The 22,383-nt window shown below is 31.1% G+C and overlaps 1 protein-coding gene across 14 annotated transcripts in view; it reads right to left on the bottom strand.

Annotated features, from left to right (window-relative positions):
* The window catches only part of LOC117124323 (dysferlin-like), an 88,943-nt gene that overhangs the window by 37,697 nt on the left and 28,863 nt on the right, over positions 1 to 22,383 (bottom strand). For 10 of the 14 annotated variants that reach the window (XM_033270518.1, XM_033270516.1, XM_033270517.1 and 7 more), the window contains 21 exons: positions 20,747 to 20,809; positions 20,266 to 20,463; positions 19,841 to 19,878; positions 18,697 to 18,779; positions 17,376 to 17,479; positions 16,968 to 17,036; positions 16,810 to 16,853; positions 16,391 to 16,467; positions 14,921 to 14,965; positions 13,399 to 13,499; positions 12,517 to 12,933; positions 11,916 to 12,022; positions 11,434 to 11,629; positions 10,657 to 10,812; positions 9,855 to 9,902; positions 7,005 to 7,151; positions 6,035 to 6,118; positions 5,760 to 5,839; positions 4,110 to 4,227; positions 3,221 to 3,323; positions 2,839 to 2,963 (listed from right to left, as the gene is read on the bottom strand). In XM_033270518.1, coding sequence (XP_033126409.1) covers positions 2,839 to 2,963; positions 3,221 to 3,323; positions 4,110 to 4,227; positions 5,760 to 5,839; positions 6,035 to 6,118; positions 7,005 to 7,151; positions 9,855 to 9,902; positions 10,657 to 10,812; positions 11,434 to 11,629; positions 11,916 to 12,022; positions 12,517 to 12,933; positions 13,399 to 13,499; positions 14,921 to 14,965; positions 16,391 to 16,467; positions 16,810 to 16,853; positions 16,968 to 17,036; positions 17,376 to 17,479; positions 18,697 to 18,779; positions 19,841 to 19,878; positions 20,266 to 20,463; positions 20,747 to 20,809 — 2,403 coding nt within the window. The remainder of the gene's footprint in view (positions 1 to 2,838; positions 2,964 to 3,220; positions 3,324 to 4,109; positions 4,228 to 5,759; positions 5,840 to 6,034; positions 6,119 to 7,004; positions 7,152 to 9,854; positions 9,903 to 10,656; positions 10,813 to 11,433; positions 11,630 to 11,915; positions 12,023 to 12,516; positions 12,934 to 13,398; positions 13,500 to 14,920; positions 14,966 to 16,390; positions 16,468 to 16,809; positions 16,854 to 16,967; positions 17,037 to 17,375; positions 17,480 to 18,696; positions 18,780 to 19,840; positions 19,879 to 20,265; positions 20,464 to 20,746; positions 20,810 to 22,383) is intronic. The other 4 variants (XM_033270527.1, XM_033270519.1, XM_033270520.1 and 1 more) reach the window with 3 other exon arrangements.

A 22,383-nucleotide genomic window follows, 5' to 3' on the forward strand; every position in this document is an offset into this window, starting at 1 on the left:
ATTATATTTGAAATTAATGTTCATTAACTATATTGGATTCTTACTATTTATTCAATTTCAAAGAAGATTTGATACACATTTTATTTGTACATTAATATTCTTACACTTTCATCTTCCTCCTCACTAAATGCCACTTTTTCATCTTTCATGAAATCTGGCAAAAATCCTCCCTGAATCCATACAAAGAACCAGATTTATTATTAGCTTTATTTTACGCTATATCTAAACAAATATGACGCTTATAAAATTTACTTAATTAAAATAAAATAATTACATAATAATAGTACTATTATTATTTTATTTACATTCCACCAACATTATTATAATCATTTTAAAATTTATTGAATTGTTTAATGATTTGGAAAACAAATCAACAAAAATATTAGCTTTATAATGTTAAACATTTTTGTATGATCATACATATTTTTCAATTTTTCGATTTGTCTGAAAGAAATTGTCCAACTTCAATTTATACTATATAGAATGCAATAAAATTTTTATCTTATCTTATCTGATCTAACTAAATCATTATTTAATTTTAATGATTAATTATATATTATAAGAAAAATATGATAGAAAAATAAGTTTTGAATAAAATTATTTTATACTTCAGTGAATTATGTTGTTTTTCGCATTCATTAAGATTGCATTCCTAACCAACAGTACCACATTCATTGCATCTGTGTTGCAAATTCTTGCAAATGTTTATAAAATAATTTTATTGCAAATAATAACACTGCTGAAGTACATACCAACAGATCATGAAGAGAAACACTCTTGGGCTTGCTAAAGCTAGATATTGCACTATAAAAAATCTTTTGACAAAAAAATATTAATGATAATGATAGTGTTTATATCATCTAACAGGGCAGAGGCTGGTATCAGCATTAGGGTAAAGACTTAATATTCAGAATTTTGAATAATAAATCACAATTCCAATAAAAACTCAATAAACATTTTTATTTTTTTTGATAACCAACTTAGGCAAACTAACTTGGAGCTGCACCCCCTTCCCCCACCCCAGCCTATGCCCATGTTAAAATAATGATTATTTGTGTGTTGATGAATGCCAATGCGTGCATATGTCAATACTATTATAACACAGGAATTCCTCAAAATCAAATTAATACTCTGGCAACCATCAAGTTATCAACTATGATTGAAATAATGGAAAACAAATGAATGAAAAAAAAAACAAACAAAAAAACTATGGAGTTGTATCAGTAAAAACTTAAAAGGTGTTAAACAATTTATGACAAAATATTATTTTGTAAGAAAATGTGAAGATTGAAAAACAGAAATATACAATGACGTAAAAAAAAAAATATTTTCCCCAAAATTGCATGTCAAACACCTGTAATTCAGAATCAACATCATCATGTTAGTACACAATATTGGAAACGCCAGGGATTTACTCGAAAAAGTTTCCAGAAAGAAAATGGGATTTACTCGAAAAAGTTTCCAGAAAGAAAATTAGTAAAAAGTTAACTTTTACGATGTTGGTAGTTGATCTTTGTAGTTATATTATCCAACAATTTTAAGCAACTACATAAAACTCACATGAAAAGCCATCTTAGAATTGTGGGGGTATTGGAGGTTTGCAGAAAAGACAAAAATATATATTTTTGAAATTTAAACATGAATAAACATATTTCCATATTCATCTTTAAGTTTTGTTAAGTAGACAAATTCAACGAAAAAATATAAAAAGTTGATTGATAAATTTGAAAAATATGACTGTGATAAATAATTATTATAGCCTTATTTCTCAATAAAAATACAGTGTGAATTTTGATGTCTTCAAAAACATATGGAAAAATATTGCCAGAACCGAGTACATAAATATGATGGCAGATGCGGTCTTTACATACAATATAGGAATGGTTGACAAAGAATTTGGAAAAAAGATGACATACTAGGAGAAGAAAAGAGGGGGACTTATGTTGAAACTCAAAATTCTATTAAAACTTGGAACAAACGTGCTTCAATCTAAAGCTATTTTTTTTTTAAAAGTTGGTTGCATAAAATTCCTATAAAAATTTTTGAGAAAAAAAAAATGCAAAAATAAATTGTTGACAAAATTCTATCATGCTCAGGATACGTACAGTTATGTATTTGAAGAAAATATATGCCTTTGAGAGGTAATAAGTAAAGAACAAGTGGAATGAAAAACAACAACAAAATAAACATTTAAACTTTAGGCTTTGTTGAATGAATGGTACCTGGAATTATTTTATGCTAATGGACAACAGCAACCAATGTAAATGACCATGGTGCAAGATTTGGTTTGATATGCTAGGGATGACATGAGTTGAAGACATATACAACTGCAAATTTATGAGATATGATGAACCTAAAATTTTCTTATGGGATGATGAGAAGAGCCTCCAACTATATTAAATTTATGACTAACAAGTGTCTATAATTATATACAATCTCTTAAGATGCTTAATACTAAATCTTTATGTACCCAACTATTACTATCTTTAGTTCATATGAAGAGAATTATATGAAGAAAAGAGGTTAAAATGTTTCTGATGTTTATAGGTTGTGCTGACCTATGACCATAAATGAACCAAGTGTGACATTTGTATCTGAAGCTAGAATATAATACAATAAATAAAAAATAAAAAAAGATTTAAAAATATTAAGCTAATTGTCAAATGAGATCATAGAAATTTGAAACAGTAGATATATATATAGCATTATATAACATAAGTAATTTAAAATGCATCAAAGAATTTTTTTAAAGTTGGTTTATTTTTCTAATTAAAAAAATTATATTACTTTAAAAATGGCTGAAAAAATGCATTTTTTTTGCAATATATCACTAATTACCTCAACTGCTTTTGGATCTGCATTGAGGAATCTGTTGCGTGCCCACCGCCTTCGACGGCACAGATGGTAAGTCTTTTCCACCGGCCCGTAGTTGCCCAGGGTGGCTTCAACGCAATATTCCCATCCTGCAGAAAAAAAAACAAACAAGTTTTCCATTAGATATATGAAGTAAACCAAATTGTACAAGAAAATATATTTTCATTGAAAATACAAATTTTTAAAGAGTTTAGACGAATACAATTCTTGAAAGGGTGCCATTGTAGGAAGCTTCTTAGGCCCTCAATCTCATTAGTATTTGGTATGGGGTCCTGGGGATCTAGCTGCACTCATGATGTTAAATGTAGCAGCAATTATGTTAAAAATGAATAGAAAAATGATAAACCTTCTTCATCCACTGCTCTGTTAACATCAAGGCACCAATCGTCCTCCCATACCCATCCCTCCGGGCAAGTGACTTCATCACGTGCGGTTGTTGCGTCACCACGCTATAGAGAAAATTAAATACAGTGTAATATAAAAATAATACAAATTTAACATTACAAAATTTGTCATTTTCATCACAGGTAGAATATGCAGATAATATATTTTAGATAGATTTTATAATTTATACAGCTTGGTACTATAAAAAATAATGCAAATTTAACATTACAAAATTTGTCATTTTCATTACAAGTAGAATATACAGATAATATATATTAGATAGATTTTATAATTTATATTATAGCTTGGTACTATAAATATAATACAAATTTAACATTACAAAATTAGAATGTACAGATAATATATTTTGGATAGATTTTATAATTTATATAGCTTGCTTTACAACAACTACGAAATATCAATGTTAATTTTAAAAATGATATTATATATTGTCACTCATTATGGAAATTATCAGTGTTACCATCATCTTTAAAATCATACTCATAGTGTAGTAATGAAGTTTTCCCAGATACTGTTTAACAAATAAATGGGCTTTTTTTATGTACAGAAAGTTCTACCCTGGTAACAACCACTTGCCAACTAGATAATCTCGGTTGGCAGTTCATCTAAACAGTTCTCTGGGGCCCACATGGTTTAATTCTCACTGTAACCTACATTTTTTTGCCCAACTAGCTTTACTACAAAAAAGAGTCTTATCAAGGTCTTCATTTTTGTCATTACTTCAACTCTTTCTCCCTCCCCACCCCCCCCATCCTCCTCCATTTTTAAAACTACCACCTCCTCTATTTGGCCATTATCTTTACTCTATGACGAGACCATTTCAATCTTACCACATCTGTGTAAGGTGTGGTGGCAGTCCCCCATTGCCCGCCTGGTATATTCCTAGCCTCGCACTCAAAGACGTCCTCCAGGAACTTTGTCTGTCCAGCATCGGCATCGTACAACAGACTATAAAAACAAAATAAAACATGTAAACAAGTTAAAAATATTTTAAACAATAAATTCTTGACTAATTGATTCATTAAACAGTGATTAAATAATAATAAATTGATAATGATTGATTAAACGGTGATTGATTATGCAATAACTAGTTGACTGATTTAACAATTGAGAGTGACTAATTAAAATTTGTTGATTAATTGATCGACCAATACAGTAAATGGTTGATTCTCAATACAGTGACTGACTGACTAATTACTTAATGGATGATTAAAATAGATAGATAAAATACTAATTTACTGCTTGATTAATTTTTTGACTAATTGATTAAGAGATTGATTATAGATTAATAAATCTTTTCCTTCGATAGGTCAAGTGTGATCCAAGCTCATGGTGCCACAATTGCTATATTAATCGATATATTAATTAACCTTTTTGCTATATACAATAAGATTAATAACTATGCCTATTATTAGTATCATTATACCAAGAATAAAAGAAAATGATGATGATGTTGATGATGATAATGATGATAATATTGATAAGAATGTTGATTAAGATAATATTGATAATCATATTGATGATGATGGTGATAATGATGATAATAGTGATAATATAACATATATATAATTATTGCATGCATATATCAGACAAAAAAAATATATATATTTATATATATATATATATATATATATATATACATACATACATACACATATACCCATATTATTCCTATGTTTTCATTATCCATACTGAAACTACATTTATAAAAATAATTTACTTATGGCTCTCCATTTGTAATTATAAAGCATTAATTATTAAAACAATCCCAGAGTGCAATGCAATTGAAAGCATGTTAGTTCCAATGACACTAGACGCCCCCTCCTACAATGTCAGCGTGCACTTCACAAATGCATTGCTACGCTAGCTAGAATAAAGAGGCAGCTAACCCTTCTGTGGTTTCCTCTTTATCCCCTTTCTTTTTCTTTTTCTCTTTCTTTTTCTTTTTCCTTTTGCTACCTACTGTCATAACCACCATGTTTTTTCTATGAATCAGACAAGTGACAATATGTCATTGAAATGGTTAATCAAAAAAACTAACTTGCATAATTGTGATGCATTAAGTAAAAAGCATTAAAAAATGTGTGCATTCTATTCGAACACTTTCTCTAGAAAATAATATGTTCTAAAAAGAGATACCATTCAAACTGAGCTAATTTGCATTCCATGCAAAAAATTTTTTTTTTAAATTCGTATATAAAAAATGAGCTGCCTGCTGAGCCCTATGAAGATAAGAGAACCCAAACAGTGAATCCAAAGTTTTTGGTTCAAATCCTGATAAGGCATTTATTTATTTATTTATTTTATTCTTTTTAAAATTTTAGTCAGACTTTATCTAATATTATTATTTTTCAATATCAAATATATAGAGTATTTAATTGTATTCAATTTGTTTGAAAAAGAAACAAGTTTGAAACCATCAACCTGAACCACCTATTCAGCCTTCAACCAAATGTAAGGCAATGCATATTCAAACTTACCTTAATTCTGGGCTGACAAACCAATCTCCTGCCCACCTCCACCCTTCAGGGGGCTTAAACTTTTCTTTGGGAAGTTTTATCTACAGAAAAACAGACAAACTGTTTTGTCAAACAATATCAATCATTCTTGTCCAAGTATAAAATAAAAATGAATAAACAAACACATACATATATTACAATGGACATTTTAGTACCAATCAAACTTAACAAAGAATATATGAAGTAAATTGAAACAAATGACTTATCAGCCATTAAGCAAAGGTTAGTATACTTACGTCACCACTTGCATCAGAGAACTTAGGTCTTGGCATACCTTTCGTTGTCCAGTCTACTATAGGTAGATTGATTTGGTTTTCATACTGAGACAGAAATAAGTAACATTTTAGATTGTATATGTTATATTGCATTGGACATGGTCATGCATCAAGATTGAATGTATCTCGATGGATGCATGTATCTACACAGCTAGGCATCTATATAGTAACATTAAGCACTGATCAAAATGGGTTTACCAATCAATATGATTAGGATTACGTGTCTAGAGAGGCACATGTATCTTGATAGGTCTATGCATTGACATGAGTCTGAGTTTGTGTATCTACAGATGGGTCAATGAAACTAAATGGATGACTCATATAGATGGACAAACCTATATCTACGTTATCTAGTTAGGTCTACACATCTAGATGGGTCTACGCATCTGCATGGGTCTACGCATCAACATGGGTCTAGTATCTAGCATGGTCTACATATCAACATGAGTCTACCTATCTAAATCTCTACACACCTACATGGGTCTACATCCGCACAAGTTCACGCACCAATGAGTCTACGCATCTTCATGGTTGGGTGTACACAGAGAGATGGAGTAGTGCATGTACATGGTTTTATGTATTAAAATATGGTTTACATATCTAGATGGGCCTACTGTAGGTATATTAACATGAATATATGAATCTTAATGAGTGTACACATCAAGATGGGTGTGTACATTTACATGTCTAGGTATTTAGATGGTTCCACATGCTCTGGATATAAGTATACATATGTAGATGGGTCTATGCATATGAGATGTGTCAAAGCATTCAGATGTGTCTACATACTCAATCAAATAACAAATTTATTCTCCAAACTTTCTCATGTACGATATGTATATACACATTTTAAAATGCATCAGCACTACAACCATAATATATTTACATTAAATACTAAAACATATTTTAAATAAACATATATTGAACTTACAGTTTCTGCGAATACTGCCATGCTTCCATCAGTCTGCTCATTCTGCCAATTGCCCTCGTCAGTCTCTAGGCCAAGCCAGAGCTTCATGCGAAGCATACCAGGCAACTGATCCGCACCTAGGGCTACATCAGCCTTGGATCCTGGGTACTATCACCAAAAAGAATAACAATAATATTATGTCAAAGTAAGCCATTTTTAGTATATAAATAACGTTAATAGGTAAATATTCTTTGACACTTAAGCCAAAAGTAAACTTCAAGTACTGTACTAATATAGTTTCGACCAACTTTGTTGGTCCTCTTGAGGTGAATAATCTAACGTGTTAGTTTGCGAGAGTGAAATGAACTAACTTATGTTAGGTCCTTCACTTGCAGTGGACCAATGAAGTTGGTTGAAACTATAGTGGTCCATGAAGTTTACTTTTGGCTTATGTATCAAAGAAAATTTACCTAAATATTAGAAGCCAAATGAAATTATTTTAACAAAATGTGAACAATGTATTTACTGTCTTTAAAGAAATGCTCACAAACGTTTTCAACCGAAGGTTTTCTCAAATGAATATATAGGCATACATACATACATATATAAATTAGTTATACTGTGTAGCACCATGAATACAATATAAACAAATAGATAAATATTAAAATAATAACAGGGACATTGTTTGAAGTTTTGCATAGCGAAGTAATAATATATATTAATGCCTGCGGTACACCACGTAGATATATTAACCAGGGATTTAATAGGGGTTACAATATGACATATATACAACATCTGGAACACAATTTCTTCATTCACAAAGCAATAAAATACATATATACACAATTAAAAAACTGTATTAATGGACCTTGTAGAAGGAAAAGGGAAAAATATAAATAGTTATTTAAGCACATTGCCGCTGATGTAACCCATTTAAGCTCCATGAAATTAAAAGTGACAGATTAACTCAACTTGGAATACATGTATACGACAAAATTACCGTAAATACTTGGATAAGCGCCACTTATAACATTATTAGAGGCTTTAGTGCGCCGCTTAGTCGAGAGCAGTGCTTATTCAAGAGTGGCGCTTATAAAAAAATATTAGCGTGGCCCTTATTACCCACATAGCTTGGTTTCCATACAATTGCTACATGCTATCATCTACAGCTTTCAGTGATGCTGATTGATCGATCAAATCATGGAGCCTTATGATTGCGTCAGGAACTGCTATGCAGTACACTGTAGCAACAGTGTTCCAATCTTAAGAAAACCAGGCTTATCTCACGTATTCCCATAGTTCAGTAGGCCTATCATATGTCCTACGTCATCGTAAATAAACGTTTATAAAGAAATGATTGTGTCTTCATTGTATTTATTTTTTTTAAACACTTTATATACATTATTTAAAACCCTGTTTCTCAAAGTGTTTCATTACACACAGGGTAAAATTATACTCTTGATTAAGCGCTGCGGCGCCTATTCGAGAGTGGCGCTTAGCTAAAAAAAATCAGGTTAGGTGCGGCGCATATTCGAGAGTGGCACTTATTCAACATTTACAGTACACTCAACATAAATGGTTAGAGAAAATACAGGGGAGATCCAGAGGTGTCCAAAAGGGGGCTGAAAGTGGGGCCGATCAAGATAACACCATCCTAGGAGGTGTAAAATAACCTCTGAGGCGTTTTGGGCGATCTATTTTTTCATTTTCTTTTCTTTTTTTTAACTTTCCAAATTTCCGCCCCTGAAATAGAAGTACAGGTTGCAGAGCTACTGTATATCAAAGCTGTACCTAGGTAAGGTGGTAAGTATTTTACTCCCAAGTCCCACAACCCTACATAGCTACAGCTCTGAAACAGGTAAACCGCTGTTGAGGCTGACACATAACTGTAGGTGAAATGTAAGTTTATGATTATTTTTTTAATCCAGCAAATTTGATATATTTTATTTGAAACAACATTGAAACAATGAGCATAAAAGCAATACAAAAGCAGATTACTTTAGAAAATATCAAAAAAGCAATAAACAAATCAATGTGCAAAATAAAGTAAAATAAAATTTAATAACATATTAAAGATGAACTTTCTGTCAAGATAATTGGCAAAAACTCAAAAATTAAATTAAAAACCAGTGAGCATAAAAGCAATACAAAAGCAGATTACTTTAGAAAAACAAAAAAGCATTAAACAAGTAAATATACAAAATAAAGTAGAATAAAATAAAACGAAGTTTAACAATAATATTAAGTACACGATAATGGGGAAAAATTCAAACTCCACATTTATGGTACAACATAGCAATATCAATTTAAAGCTACAGAGCTGAAGTCCACAGCACAAAAGTCAAATTTGAAGAATCAATGCAAACACGTGCAGCTGTTTGTATATTAGCTCGGAGAAAACAGCTTCATTCAGGTCTGTTTTCTCATTAATATGTTACTTATTAGCAATTATAGTAGAAACAGTACAACAGGTGCCACATATACCAATTAAAACCATTATTACTTTGGCAACTGTTACAGTGGTTTGATTGGGCATATATACCAATCATATAATACAGAGATAATAACTTGGCTTGGGTATTTTATTTGGTCTGATAAAAATTAAAAATGCAGATTTCAAAAAATTAATTTCAAAATACATCCTTGGAATTTTAAGGCTTTAAAGAATATGTGTAAACAATTAGGTAGGTTCTTGCTAGAGTGTGCTTATATATATTCCTCTCAATGGGGTTCAAGTTTTTCTCAAGAGGTATATAAACACTTCTGAAGAGTTTGTAAACCTTAAAATCCATGTGAGGAGGAAGAGGGACTAAGCAACAGTTGCCATAGTAATTATGAATTGTGCATTTGGGATTGCTATGGCAATCATACCCCAAGTGGTGTTTTTTCATCTGGTTTCTTTTCCTCTTCTCCAGGTTCCTAAAGAAAAAGTTTTAAAATATACCCAACAACATCAATTAAGCCCTACATGTCATAATATCATCAGCTTTTTTTAAATAACAGATATTAACATGTATATTTTTTAACAATTTTAAAACAATGATAAAACTAATAATGACAGAAGTTATAAGAACCATTAAAAAAAAAAAACAATATCATTGGTTTTCATTTCAAATTAATTTTTATATTGATGAGTTTTCAGGTTCATGCTATCACAAATTAAAATCTGATATATTATGACATTTAGGTAAGATAAAACCAAGAGAAAAAATTGTGGAGTACATGCAAATAAAAATTTAAAAAATGAATTTTTTTTTTGTACTTAAGAAATACTGTGCAAACCACACCTGACACAAATATTTAAAAATATATATAATTGTATTAATATATTTGCATTTATAAGTTAAACTAACACTATTACTACACATATGTACATCATGTACATTCATGTTATTTTAATTGCTGGTGGCATTTGTATAAAAAATGTATTAATATGTAACCTCTGGAAATTTATGACAATTTATTTGTTTTTTAATATTTTTCTAATTAAATGATATCAGACTTCTCTAGAAAGTAATAAATTTATAGGAATAAAATAGTTAGTAGAACCTAGAATCATAAAAACAATTTGCATAATTAATGAGAAAATATTTGAAAATATGCAAACTGATAAAAAAAAAATGCTAATACTAAATAATCAAGTTTAAAATATGCTAATTAATGCAAAACATACCTTCAAAAATATACTCTGGATTTTGGCACAATAACGACCACAGGCATCAGGATCTCGGGATGAATATAAGATCTCGTAAGCAGGAATACGGTAATAGGCAATACGCGAGGACCCACTGATCATCCAAATAACCACATCTGGCATACTGTTTTGTGGCTGAAGAAAGAAGATAATAAGGCTTAAAAGAACACATATATACACAGGAATATATTCTCCACTCACTCGCATAATTTAAATGTAAATACGAAGTGAAGATGAGTTAGAGTTTTTGCTATGTATGTTTGACCATCAACAATTAATAGACATGTACACTTCTGTTTTGATAGCCTCTTATAAGCCTCAAAGATAATCTATTGGCAGCTTATTCAGAGAAAAAAATATATAAAAACTAAATTACCAGTAGTGTATTAGAAATTTATTACTTCTAGTGAGTTTGGGCCAATGCCCAACTCATTAATTAGTTAAATTGAAGAGGTAGGTCTCAATTGTTCCTTAAATGGTATAACAGAAGAAGATGAGACTAATTCTAATTGTATGAAGCTGTGTATAAGAAGGACCTTCTACGGCTCAGATATCGTATTTATTAGAATAAACAACTTGCTTTCAATAAATTCCCCCTCGAATAAACGCCACCTAAAAAACCCTTCAACAATAAATGCCACTGTTCGTTTATTCAAATAAATACGATTACCATATTATACGATTACCGTATTTATTTGAATAAATACGATTACCGTATTTATTCAAATAAATACGGTAATCGATAACTCAGAATACCTCAATAGCAAGCTCTTTCAAGATACGCAGATATCCATCAACTTCATCAAGAGCATCATTGACATCTGTGGCATTCTCACGCAATTTAGTCGCATCGATGACAATGTTGTTAAGCTCTTTTTGGCGCACCGCATATCGTTTCTTGTCAAGATCGTTGAACTTGTCCTTTATTGGGTCAAGTTCCGGAATTGGAACACTGTTGGAATACAAGTGTGTGCATGTTACTATAAACAATGAATTAACGAAGATGAATAAATGTAACCAATCAGAAACGAACAGGTCTAAATCATTAATACTTAGTTAAAACTAATCCGATTAATTCCCACTATGAAAATTAAAAACAAAAATCTTTGGAAAATCTTTTGAAACTTGAGAATAGAGAACATTTGAGGAGCAACATTTAAAAAGAAAACCATTAGAAAAAAAGGTATCAAAAATGGCAGGAAATCTTGGGAACCTTCAGGAAACAAATAATTTCTCACCTGCAGTCTGCAATCAGGGAATCAATCATTCCAATCAACTGTGCTGCTACTTCCGTAGTCGGCATTCCTGCTTTTATACTATTTCTCACATTCTTCATGTTCTCTTCCTGTATTTCATAAATAGTTCACAGTTTTTACATGATATTGAAAGAAAGGTACAGTATGTGCTTTATATTTAGCAGCCTATGCAATTAAGCACCTAGAGTAGAGTATGCATTTGGCAACATATTGAAAACGGTTTTTTAAATCTTTTTTATATATTTGTAAGTATTAAACAGATTGAATGAAATAGAATAACAAAAGATCGTTATTCATTTTTTAAAAACCATATTTATAGATGGTGACCCTGCCAGCGTATCCTAGAAGGTCAGCTGATATTCAGTGGTCCTTTTAAATAAATGAACTGATGTGATGTTTTTAACTCTTTATGAGGCTTAGGTAGTGGAGTTGATTTTAGTAGCGAGAAAAATTCCTGCTGTGACAGGAATTGAACCAACACTCTGGGATTCAATTTGACATACTAGATACACCTAGTTTTATTATGATCCTTATCAAATTTTATAATATTTTTCCGCATCAAAAATTTAGAACTGGCACTCACAAGCCGATCAATCTTATTGAGGAGCATGTTGAGTGTGTCGAGACGGAAGCTGATGTCTTCCCAATGAGAGTTGACGATCACACATGGCTTGGTGTCGGACCAAGGCAAGAAGTAGTAGTTACACCCATCAAAGACGGCATTGGTTGGCTGGGTCGTTGAAGGCTGCGGATCCGTTGATGTATCCAGGATATTACCGTAGTTTCCAATGCTAATTTCAAACTCAACCGGAGCATCTACTTCACTGATCATAGTCGCGTGGAGAAATGCACCGTAGAGTCGATACTTGCGACGACGGAGGTAGCGTTGAACAGACACCACTTCCTTGTGGTCGATTTCTGCTATTGGTATATCAGATTCCTCACCGATCTTAGTGGTTAGGCTAACCAGGACACGCCCACGGAAAGCAACACCCTCACCCTACAAAATATAATGTGTCAATTTAAATATCATTTAGGCAAAGGTAATCCTGTTATTAATAACAAAAATAATAATATATAACAATAATAATAATAATAATATATTATTATATTATTATTATCTTAGATGGAAGAGGTACTGTATATGGCCAAGTGGTTTTGGTGATGATGGCAGTGGCGGTGGTGGTAGTGGTGATGGTGGTTGTGGTGATGGTGGTTGTGGTGGTGGGGATAAATGTGGTGGTGGTGTTGGTGGGGATGAATGCTGTTGTAGTGGTGATGGTAGTGGTACTGGTAATCGTGGTTGTGGTGATGATGGTGGTGGTGATATTATAATGGTTTGGTTGTGGTGATAATGGTGGCGATGACGATGATGGCTGGGCTGGTGATGATAGTGGTCGTAATTGCGGTTGTGACAAAGTGACAAAGGCAGTAATGACAATAGCATAACATTCAAATTCCTTACAACTCCTTTGTTGAGGTCTTCATACTGGTCTGGGAGGTCGGTGAACTCTCTAGTTGACCCATAAAAGTTTACGAAGCAAGGTCCAAAGGTTGGCAAGAATCCTTTAAAGTAAAATAATGAGAATAATTAGTATTTTTTATTATCTATTCTCATTTCTTCTATATCACCATCATCTTGATCCTCATCCTTATCATAATCCTCTCTCATCATCATTTTTATCAGCTTCGTGCTACCCACCTCACCATTATCTTCAGCATTTGTTTTATTATATTCATCATTCTCATATTATCTTCATTATTATCCATATCGATATCACTGCCTCTTACTTTAGCTTATTATAATCATGATAATCAATAATCAGCAATAAAAATCAATCATCCTCATCATAAAACTAATTATCCTCCTTGCCATCATCATAATAATATAAGTGGACAGAGGGATATGCAATCAACTATTTTAGAATTGCATTTAAGAATGATTATAAAAATTCTTCAAACATTTAGTAAAAATGTGTTTATTTTTTGAAAATCATCAAATAAAAGTAATTTCCTTAAAAACCACATGCAAACTCTAGAAAAATTAAAATTGGGGTATCTTGAAAACCTGTAAGGTAATAAATCCAGTATAAACAAACCAAATGTACTGCAGTAGAACACCAAATGAATGTGGAAAAGAAATTAAAAACAAAGAAATGACAATGAAACACAATACTACCATTGTACATCAAGAAAAGAAAATAATATAGCACATGACATGAATACAAAGATACATATAAACCATCTATATAAAGAAATAAACCAACATCTGAAAATAAATATTTTTTTAAAAATAGACTTGTGTTGGTGAAGATAAAATTATGAGATAAATTCACTAATGAATTATTATTAAATCATAGTGAAATTCTTCATGCATAGGTATATTTTTTTCCAAGAAATCTAAATGTAATGAAAACATAACACCATGGAACCAGATAAATTTCTTACATTTTGATACATAATCACAACAAATATGAATCATTTAGAACTCTGTAACACTGGAAAACTCTACTACACAGTGAATTATAGTAAAGTTTATTTTAACTAAACCAAATTTGAAATCTCAAAAACATACAAAATTTGACCCAAACTCAAATACTATCTATTGTGAACACCATTACATACAAACAAATCTAAAGAACCTTAAAACCACAGCTCATGAATATTTATCAAGCTGAATATATCATCTACTCATAAATATTCAAGTTCAGTATAATACTTTATGATTATTCATCAAGGTGAAATATCATCTACTTCTATTGAAACTAAAATTTATAGTTTCCTACACAAAAGATGACAAATTTTATAGCTTAAAAAAAAAATGTGTGTACCGAAAATAAATTCAAAACCATATACATAACAATCTAGAAACTACAATCAACATGACACAATGCAAATAAACGTAATATCTACTGGACTACATGAGGAGTGATAGAAGATTGGATTGTGAAAATTGGTGTCTCCATGCTGTAGTTTCTCAATTTTACCTATCATGTTTTCATTATTTTCTAATAACTCCTCCACTAAATCATCTGCAGACATCAATAATTTGATAGAATTACAAATAAAATAATATTCAATCAGATAAGAAAAGAAAATTGTATTGCTTGGCAGATGAGTATAAAAAAATATAAATGCAAATAATTCACAAAAAGAAGACAAGATTTATACATAATAAAAATATACAAATGACAATGAAAATAAAATGGATAAACTGTTATCAAAAATGTTTGAAAGTACAGTTAGCTAAAACCACAAAGTGTTCATAATGTTAACTAAAAAGTTAAAACCTTAATGTCTTAAAATTATTTAAAATATTATAAAAGTTAAAAAACTATTAAAAACACTTTAGATAAATAATATGAAACGTTAAAAATTACAGAATGAAATAAAATGAGTTACAATTATTTAAAATGATATGAAAGTTAAAACTGTTAGAAAAACATTAAAAATTACAGTATTGCAGCAGACAATCATTTAACATTAGAATTAAACTCATGGACACTATGTACAACAAATGAGTTCCTTGTTCTACACATCTTGGGGGTCGTAGCCTAATACCAGAAACTAATTCTACAATTGTAAAATATCATAAAACTATGTCATGCAATCTGGAATAAAGGGCGGAACCAAAATTTATATTATAATGTAGATACAATTTCCTTAGTAATTTAAAATTAATTCCAAATTATATGTTTATAAACAGAAAATAAACCTTCATGTTCTGGTAAAAATTCTTCGTCGCCTGTTTCACAGATTTCATAAGAAAGAAATAGTTTATAATTTTGTAACCTAAATTTTGCTTTACTTCTACCAATATTGAGAGCAAAGCTTAGAAAATAATTAGCAATGGTATATTCAACTGTAGAAAAAAAATTTATACTGTATAATTATTGTATATAATAATAGATGGCAGTCTGGTCTCTAATGAAAATGATAAATAAACATTAATATATATGTAACATATTGTGCATATAATTTCAATTATAAATTATACTGGACCACATGTTAGAACAGGCTTGTACAGATGTCTTCATGTTTTAGAGGCTATAAAAGAGGCCTACACAAGTCGCAACTATGAATAAGTATATGCACAATAGTGTACATACGCAATACTCTGGGTGACCATGTGTGGGCGCACACACAAAGACGTACATTTACACCATACGTAGGAGTCTTAAAATAGAGGGGGGGGGGAGTTCAAATGTGAAGTGGAAGGCTCAATTATTAGATGAGAGGGTGCAAGTTACAAAATACTGTAAGGTCATTTTTAACTACTTGAGCGATTTTCTAGGGGCCCTGGCACACCACCCTAGATATGTCGCTAAACACAGTATATGATAAATTTGATGACATATATATATATATATATACATACATTAATGGATAAATATATAACAATATTCGATAGTTGGTATGCTTATATTGCATACTATGTTATTTAACAGTATACATACCTTCTTCACCGGGACTTGAGATTTCAGAAACGTTGAGGAAGTATGTGCCCACATAATCATCAGATGACAGACGATCCCTGGAAGAAAATGAAAATAATATCAACCTGGGAATGTCCAGATTTTTATTATATTTCATAAGAGTACAAGACATGATGAGGGAGGGAGAGAAGTTAACAGGATTTTAAACTGAAAACAATCATTATTTTCTTGTTTATCCTTTCACAGAAAAAGGTAAACTGCATCACAGCCAATAAAAGGTGGCCAGCTTAGGATCTATTGAAGAATGTAGACTCCCCAAGATTATATAGAGCACCTATTATCATATCGTATAAAAATCAATTTCTGTAGGCTACGATAGTTATTAAACAATACTACTGTATATAGTCGACCATTGCATGATAGGGACATGCGAGGCTTACCAGTCTCGAACTCGAAATTTGATTCGTTCACACATCGATGGAAACTGAAATGCAAATAAGAAAGAAGAAATTATTTACTGATTTTATTCTCTAGTGTTCTCAGTAATTACTGTAAATATCAAGGAACTACAAAAGTAAATCTGTGTTGGAATTTTTACCTTGATGGGTACCCTGAGTTCCTGGTTCCAGTCTGGATGGTCATTGCAATATTTAACATCAGTTTTAAGCTGAAAGAAAATTAAAAAATGATAAGTCACACTTAAATTCAGATAATGCTGCTGATAATGCTAATGCTTAAAATAATTATGATGATGATAATAATAAAATAATAATAGATGGATTTATATAGTGCAAATAAACAAGGTCTCTATGCGCTCAGATGATGATGATGATGATGATGATAAATGACATTGATGATGATATTTATGAAGATGATATTGATGAAGATGATATTGATAATGATGACAATGATAATGTCAATACAACTGATATCAATGGAAATAATAATGATGGTAGCAATTACGAAAATGATCATGAAGACAATTATTATGAATAGGATGCTTTACCTTGTTACCAGCAAATTTACACTCAAAGTAAGGATCAACAAGCTCCTTCTGCTGGTCAGCAACTCCAAATATTTTCTTGACACCCTCAAAGAAACTGGGGTCCACTACAAGAAGCAAAAAATGCTTTCATTATGATAAATACAAGAGAAAATATAGTCAAGAGTACTACTTGATGATATTACAACCAAGCCAAAAGTAAAAGAAAAAGTAAACATACTAAAGCCGCGCTATACTTCACCAACAGACTGATTGGGCGATGTTTGTTTACAGTCGGACATGTGACTTAACTTGGGTATACATGAAAAACATTACAGTGCGATTGGTATAAGAAAAGACAATGTTATGGTTGCAAAAACAACCACCCACTGTTAAGGTGAGAAATAAAGGACTAGGAAAGGCAATAACAGTTGTTCAAAATAGTGTTTATTACCTCATCCTAGCATTCCCCTAGAATTGTATGCTTTGGAATTTAAGTGATCATTCAAAAACTTTAGCTAGCCCTGACAACGCAGCATAGTTCGCGGGTTGAAGACCATCATGTATACCTAACCATGCAATAGATGTGCAGGGGGGTAGGTCTAAATATTTGTCCAAAAATCACAGCCAGTATCCCTTACAGCATTAGCAAACCACCATGGCAAAAGTTTAATTTCAATCAATTTGGTATATTTTACTGGGAATTATGATGATCTTTACAGCAATAACAATGGACGTCCGCAATAGCAATCTCCATGTAAAACACCGCCAATCAATCGTTTATATCCAACACCCAAGTTAGGTCATGCGACGCCCATCGCCGAATTTATCTATTGTCATACATGATTCGATAGGGAATGCAACATGATGAGGCTTCACCTAATGGATCGTTTTTAATGATACCTCCATTCACTCTGCCATCAATTATTTTATTCTTATTATCTTACCAATCATTTGTTGGTTGGTTAGTTGATTGGTTAATTAATTAACTAATATTTGATATCTGATCCATTTATGAATACTTACAATGGTTACACTAATCTTAGTTTATTCATTTCAACAACAAAATTATAAAGACCAAGCAGTATGAATGTCACTCCAAAAATTGGCCATTTTTGCAATTCTATAAAGAAGTACAGTCACTCATTGATACTATCACTATATAATTTTAATTGCTGCATGTAGGATTATATAATAATTATATTTGTCATCAGTTGTACTTATCAAGAGTATTTATTACATCAACACGGCATAGATTTTAATGGATGAAGGATTACTGGATAAAATATAATGGTAATACAGGATGATGAAAGCTAAAGCACGCCCTTTATGTCAGCTCACTTACTTTGTGGAATATCTTCAGCGTGAAATACTTTGAGCTTGAAGTATCCACGCCTTAACTGCATACCTGCAGGTCGTAGAAGGTTCCTGAAATATTGAAATATCAATATGTAGAAACAACATTTCAAAAACACTGTTTTTCTAGTTAATTTAATGCAAAAACATAAAGCTCAAACATATTTTGTAGTAAGAGTGTATAAGTATAAAGATATATAAAAATACAAGTGCAAAATTACGAAAGCACATAGTAACTAATGTGCTATCCATTTTATATTTCAGCATTTACAAGAGTACAGAACATACACTGGGGTGAGGGGGGAGGGAATGTGCATATAACCTTTTGGGAGAATTTTTAGCTCCGATGAGGAGCTCTAGAAACACTCAGCTGATTGATTGTTTTTTTTTGTATGGGCGGCTGTTAGGGCCAATATACTCTACTGCCTCTACTATACTACCCTCATCCAAGCTTTCGAAATTACGAGAACTTGTTTAAGCACGATGATCTGAAAACTATGTCAAGCATGATTATATTTTGTACTATTTTGGAAAAGGGGAGGGTGAGTCACAGAACAAAGTTTTGTACTTTCTAAAAATATGAAAATGGATGAACTCTTGGTAAAGCTGGTACACAATATTTTTAGACAAACAAAATTTAAAAGGACAATATACAATATTTTAGTCTGCAATATAAATAAACAATTCTCATTATGTTTTATGTCCAGCTTAATTGTAACTTGTAAAGTACCAGTATACATTGTGCTTTGGCAACTTTATCATTTAATGTTTCTTTGTGTATAATACAACTATGACATTAACGAGTGCACTGCATGCAACACATTTTTTTAATACCAATAAAACTTAACACAAGTCTATTTTTTGTTTCATTGGCAACAATGAATCTAAACTATAAAAAAGACCAAAGTTGAGGATCTGTGTTGTTGACGAATTAATCTCTATTTCTAAAGGGTGTGACGCCATCTACTGATTGTTGTTACAGTAGCTGTCTAGACTTTATATCAGGAAGAAACTAATACTTCTATTAATCTATAAATTGTTAAAATCTAAGGTATTCGATACTCTAATATATTTAAAGTGAGCGATTACAAATATTTTAAAATGCAATATTCCACCCTAAAAATTGTACTCACGATTCAATGTGAGATTTGTCATCAGCTTTCTTGAAAACCTACAAATATAGAAAAATATATATAAACAATCAAATGAAAATATATTTCTAAATATTTACATCAGTATATATTTATTTGATTTATCAGAGACAATGAGCATTAATAGTTGATTATTTATCAACAATGACTTCAAAATTGAAGTAGTTACTTGTGTCAACAAGTTAATAAAGTCCTAGTTTCCATAGAATAGCTATACTATTGCCATATTGTTTTAATGCAATCGATACACTGTGTACTGCCCCCAAAGCAATTGGAAAGGCTCCACGATTTTCCAACCAACCAGAATCACCAAAACCGGAAGCAATAGTGTGCAGCAATTTTAAAGAAACCAGGATTAAAACAAAAGTAAATCTGTCTCGTGTTATAGTAATTTTTGATGAACTTACAGGAGCCTCATCTCCAGCTCCAATAATGCAAACACTGACGAGCAAATAACCTTTGACCCCTCCTTGAGTGTCTTCTGGGCTTGACAGGAGCAGCCATTTATTTGATAGAAATTTATTTGGCTCGTCCCAGACTGTACCAACATCGAATGCAAAACTTCCTAGCAACGCATCGCTACGAAGTTTGCGCGAATTGAAAACCTAAAAGAAAATGAAAAGAATACGATCTCTTACAGTGTGGTACTATTAGTAATACTGTAGTAATGTGTAGTGTATTGCGATGTATTATAGTGTAGTGTATAGTATTACAGTGTCCTGTATATTAAGTAAGTGTAAGTGATATTCACAAATTATTAGAATATTTATCATTTATCTAATGCCAGTTAATAGAAAAATAAATAAAATTTAACAACACATTTTAACAGATCAGATCAGTTGAAAATCTAGTTAATGTTATAAAATTATTTTATTTTATTTTTCTTACCTGAAAGGACAACATTTCATCCACCAATTCAGCTGGGCTTGTTTGTACATTGTAGAAGAATATCTATAAAATAAAAATGTAGTGCTATGTTAAAATAATGGCGGCACCTACTACTATAAAAACTCAAATAAAAGCCCAATGGGCTTAATCTCGAGAAGAAGCCCATCTCTTTAGTTTGCAAAAGTAGCCTTAAAAAGAAGCCTATCTCTGGGCTCCTTTTCGAGATAGTACAGTACATACATTGAATTTCAAAGAAACCAAATAAATTAAAAACATGCTTGATTTACATAGTACAGAAGTGATATAATGCTCGTTAATACATACTATTAAACACACTAACATTACAGTGGCCCTATTTATTGTTTTATAGTAGTAATTCCCACAATTTACAGCATTCATTTTGAAAAGAAGCTCCCCCTCTTTACTTTGCAAAAATAGTCTCAAAAAGAAACCCATCTCGAAAAAAGAAGCCCATCTGAAGTTCGCCAAAAACAAAAAAAAACAAAAACAAAAAAGAGAAGCCCAGGGCTTCTATCCAAGGTTTTACAGTATGTCACAGTTTGACATCTAGGTCAAAGTTGAGGAGGAATATTTAACTTTGTAGCTAAAAATTTGTAAGGTATTAGGAAAGGAATGGATTTTAGTTTCCCAAACATTTTTTTATTGTCCTGTTTCTAATCTATTTTTCGAAAGAGTGAAAAAAAATGCTTTTTCTTGAAAATGTTTAAGTAAATTGAAATAAAAATTTAAAAGTAATGTTTTCAGACATATTAATATTTAATAATATATTTCCAATGTGGATTTATCTGATGCGTATATTTTTCCAAAACATTAAATGTTGACATAATAAAGTTAAGTGTTACTTTAAGGATATAAATATTAAACAATACAAGTTTACTTGTGAGGTTTAATCTTGGTCATAGTGAACCTAAATAAACCGACCTGTTTTTTACCCGAATATACCTACTATATATCACGAGTACATATATTGTATAATATGTATATATATATATATATATTATGTACTCCCTAGGTGATTATATAATTGACCATAGATTAATGAGCACACTTGGTAATTTGTTTTTTTTTTTTGCCAGATGTTTAGCAAATCCTAAACAAATTTATTTTAGTCGCCCTACTTTTGAGTGAGTTAAACTTATGTAAGCTTCATATTATTAATAGCAATTAATCTGGTGCATTAGTCCTTCTATAGTATAATAACCAATGAGAGCATAAAAATGTATCAGGTTTACAGCATCACAGCCAATCACAGAATGGGAGGTTCTGGATGTTTAAATTCTACAAACATGGATGGATTAAAAATTTATAATGTGTAAATTTCAAAAATGATCAAAAGCGTAGTTTATGCTCAGCGTTTGTCATATAAATATGTTCTTGAATTAAATTTAAATGAAAGTAGTCAAATCATAACAAAAAGGGAAAGGTGATTTTTCTTTATTTTTATTATTGAAATCTTCAAAGATAAGATATGTATATTTCTTCCTAATCATATGTGGCAAAGACAAGCCAAACCAGTCACTCGTCGCAAATCGTGTTTCAGAGAAAATGGCCAAATCATGCTGGAATGTCAAATTTTTGAAAATCTATTTTATTGCACTAAACTAACCTTTATATAC

The sequence above is a fragment of the Anneissia japonica genome, unplaced genomic scaffold (genome assembly GCF_011630105.1).
Source record: "Anneissia japonica isolate Jap-2015-1 unplaced genomic scaffold, ASM1163010v1 scaffold750_len1593409_cov174, whole genome shotgun sequence".
NCBI lineage: Eukaryota > Metazoa > Echinodermata > Crinoidea > Comatulida > Comatulidae > Anneissia > Anneissia japonica.